Below are 3,518 nucleotides of genomic sequence, written 5' to 3'. Positions count from 1 at the left end.
GGGGAGCCCGCAAGGAGCAGCCCAAGTTTGAAATGCAGAGAGGTGAGTTTCCTAGTGCCACCACCATACCCACGGCTTGGGCAAGAGGAATAGCTTGGCCTGGGGAGGGGTTTCCTTCACCAGGGCATGGCATGGAGGCAGGGCACAGGGTTGGGGTTTGGAGCATCCCCATGGGGCCAGGCTGTGAACGGCATGGGGCTGGCAGAGGGAGCACTGGGCATGACTGTCTCATCAGGGCAGGCGGCTCTAGGTGCCACGTTGCCTCAAGTTGATGAAAATCAATCCAGAATTAAATCCATGGCTTTTTTTGCATTGCAGGCCCTGAGCACCATTTGATGCACAAGAACCAGACGTCTCTGTCAGGTAAGGAGTGGGCACATCCAGGTCCTGTTCCCATGGTGGGCAAGGTGGCACAGTCTATGTGGGCTTTATCCCTAAAGGGCTCCACCTCAAAGGTGACTCAGTGTCATTGCTGAGCAAATGCCAGATCCTGCCTCACTCAAAACTGATGGGACACTTCGGAGACTGTGTCCCTGAATTGGATTTGTCCCATAGAGAAATATCATGGGTGGGAGATGCCGCAGTCCCTGCAAAGGAACTGTGCTGCCGGAGGGGGGTACAGCGGGTGCCAAGGTATCGATAACACCTGCCTTTCCAAATTGCAGCGGAGAAGAGGCAGCCGATTGCAGCCCACCTGGCAGGTCAGAATAGCAACAAGGCAGTCTCAGGTAAGACAGACCCTCATGACACGGCCTTGGCCAGGGAGCCAGCCGGGCACAGCAGTGTCCTCCCATCCTCCCCGGCTGGACCCTGCAATCCTGCCCCATGGTTCTGTAAGGGCAGGGACAGGGACCAACACAACTCCAACACTGAGAGCGTGTCCCCAGAGCACAACAAACCTCCCGGTGGTCATGTCACCCTGTGTCACACGATTTGCACATCCCATGCCGGCTGTCCCCAGTAACCTTCTATCAGCCTTCCTAGAAATGCACCACAACAGCTTAGTCTTTACAGTGTATTTTTATAAGGGGAAAAATATTATTCTCTGTATTTCAGAAAACAAACCTCTCACTTTTGGACTCAAAATGCAATGCATTTGCTCTCCTGGCCATGTCTTGCCAGGGTGGCTGCTGCAGGAGGGCTCTGCTGGCATATTGTATCTGCTGATCTTAACATTTTCTCACCCAAAGTGGTCACCGTAGCAATACAGGCTGGCTGGTGACTTTATAGTCACAGCAATGATTTCGGCAAGCTGCACTTATTCACAGCCATGGCCACGTTGGGTTTGAGAAATGCATGCGAGTCCATTTGCGTTCGCGCATCCCTCTGCACAGTCTGCGGTTGCTCTTGCAGCTCCATCCCCCAGCGTAGCCTTAGCTAAGGGACATCCTGCAAGAGCAAGGATTACCAAAGTGAGTAAGAGCTTGCAAGGTCAGTCTCAATCTGGCAAGGATTTTGCAATCTGAGTGCTTTTGATTTAATTCTGGAGTAACTGCCAGTAATCAGCAACTGCTCTTTCCACCTCTGATGCAGCATTTCACCCAGAGCTCAGTCTACCTGTGGAAAGCTTAGAGTTAGATAAGATCAAAGAAGTGAGAAACTCACTGCATTTTAAAACTCCCTGCTGAAGCACTTATTGAGCCTATAAAGCAGGTTGAAATTTCCCAGAGAGCAGCAGCTGCCTGGAGCTTGGCTCTGCACCTCGGCAGTTGGGCACAGAGGAAACATCCCCGTGGGATGCACAGGCATGGACAATGGGCTGTGTGGCTCACCCGTGACCACCCGTGCCACCCCGCTGCAGGGACTAGGACTCTGGGCTGGGACAGTTGAACCTGTTATTGCCCTTAGAGGTTGCTCACCCTCGTTGCTCTCACAAGTGTCTCTGTAGGCTGCAGAAGTTGGAGGTGCAAAATTCCTCCCGCAGGTTGTAGCTGAGCTCAACCCCTATGGCCATGGCTTCCTTCCTGATCCCTGCATTGACCTATCCATATCTACTCCATCGGTGTGCATGTTCACAAGCTGCTCTGATGCCACCCATAGAGCCCCCACAGCCATGCCAGTCGCAGGTCTGCATGGGCAGTGGTCCTGGTGGTGGGAGGCAGCAGTTGCCATGCAAAACCCTTCCAGCCCTGCACCCTGCCAGGGACCAAATCTCTGGGATAATTATTTCTGTGCTTCCTTGGTGAAGACTCTCCTTCTCCAGAGGTCAAGTGGAGAAAGGACTTTGGAGGAAAGGCAGCACCCAGTTTGGAAAAACTGGGTGCCCTGGGATGGGTGCCTCTGAAGATAGGGGTTGCAGTATGTTTTGGCAGTTGTCTGAGGGCTCTGGGGTTGTGCCACTGAAATCTGTGGAGATAACAACCCTACAGGGGTGGACACACGGGTGTTGGGCCCGTGATGGCAACTGTGTGCAATCTTCCACTCTATTTCCACTTGGATGGATGAAGGAAGCAAAACGCTTCTCTGCTTGCATAACCGATTCAAGGGTGCCAAGGTCAATGACCAGACACATGGGTTGAACATGTCCTGGACTCAGGGAAGGAGATCCTGCTCTCCTGGGCTGGGGATGGTGTCTTGGGATGGGTAGGACCCAGCCCCACACTCTGCAGCAGACAGAGGCTGTGATGCCATATGTCTGTGGGGTGTCCCCCCAAAATCAGCCTGCCAAACTGGATGTCTCCTTCTCCCAGCTCATCTGCCATGCTTTCCCCCTGCAGTGCTAGAGTGGAAGACAACGATGTACGGCCCCACGAACAACAACGCAATATCCTACCAGGAAGGGAAGCTGAAGGTGAAGGAAGCAGGTCTCTACTACATCTACTCCCAAGTCAGCTTCTGCACCAAGGCAGCGACTTCGGCACCCTTCACCCTCTATATTTATTTGTATCTCCCCATGGAAGAGGACCGGCTCTTGCTGAAGGGACTAGACACACACAGCACCTCCAAATCTTTCTGTGACCTCCAGTCCATCCGGGAAGGAGGTGTCTTCAAACTCCGTGAAGGTGACATGGTCTTTGTCAATGTGACAGACTCAACGCGAGTGAGCTACAGCCACGGCAGCACCTACTTCGGCATCTTCAAGCTGCAATGAGTCGGGGGATCCAGCCCGACTTTTTTGAGCAAAGTGGCTTTCCCTGTTTCCCCTATTTATGTTCCTCTGTATCTTTGTTTGTCTTGTTTCTTAATTTGTATATTTTGTTATTTATTAATGAAGGCCAAGGGGGCCCTGAGAACACACATGGAACAAAGTTTGAAGTTGTTGTTTGCCCTTCACTTTTTTCTTTCATTGCCGATGGTTTGGTATGTGCTGGTGCCGTGTTGTCTGGATCCACCAAGTCCCGCGCACCTGGCAGGGTGGATGTCCCCGTTATGTCACAAAAGCTTTATTTAGCAAACTCTACCATCAACGTTTCTTTCCTAACAATGTAGGATGGCTCAGGGCGCTCCAGCCAAGCTATTTCATACATATCTCCCGTACCCATCTGCTTACAGAACATCAACGGAAAAACATTAAAAGG

The 3,518-nt window shown here is 52.1% G+C and overlaps 1 protein-coding gene across 1 annotated transcript in view; it reads left to right on the top strand.

The window, feature by feature from the left end:
• Window positions 1–3,091, top strand: part of CD40LG (CD40 ligand) — a 6,460-nt gene extending 3,369 nt beyond the window's left edge. Inside the window, exons 3-6 of the mRNA XM_010150032.1 lie at window positions 15–42; window positions 319–363; window positions 666–728; window positions 2,718–3,091. Of these exons, the coding sequence (XP_010148334.1) occupies window positions 15–42; window positions 319–363; window positions 666–728; window positions 2,718–3,091 (510 nt within the window). The remainder of the gene's footprint in view (window positions 1–14; window positions 43–318; window positions 364–665; window positions 729–2,717) is intronic.
• The last annotated feature ends 427 nt before the right edge of the window (window positions 3,092–3,518 follow it).

Source organism: Eurypyga helias, unplaced genomic scaffold (assembly GCF_000690775.1).
Source record: "Eurypyga helias isolate BGI_N326 unplaced genomic scaffold, ASM69077v1 scaffold43754, whole genome shotgun sequence".
Lineage (NCBI taxonomy): Eukaryota > Metazoa > Chordata > Aves > Eurypygiformes > Eurypygidae > Eurypyga > Eurypyga helias.
Note: the sequence above shows the minus strand (reverse complement) of the source record. Positions and strands in the feature narration are given on the sequence as shown.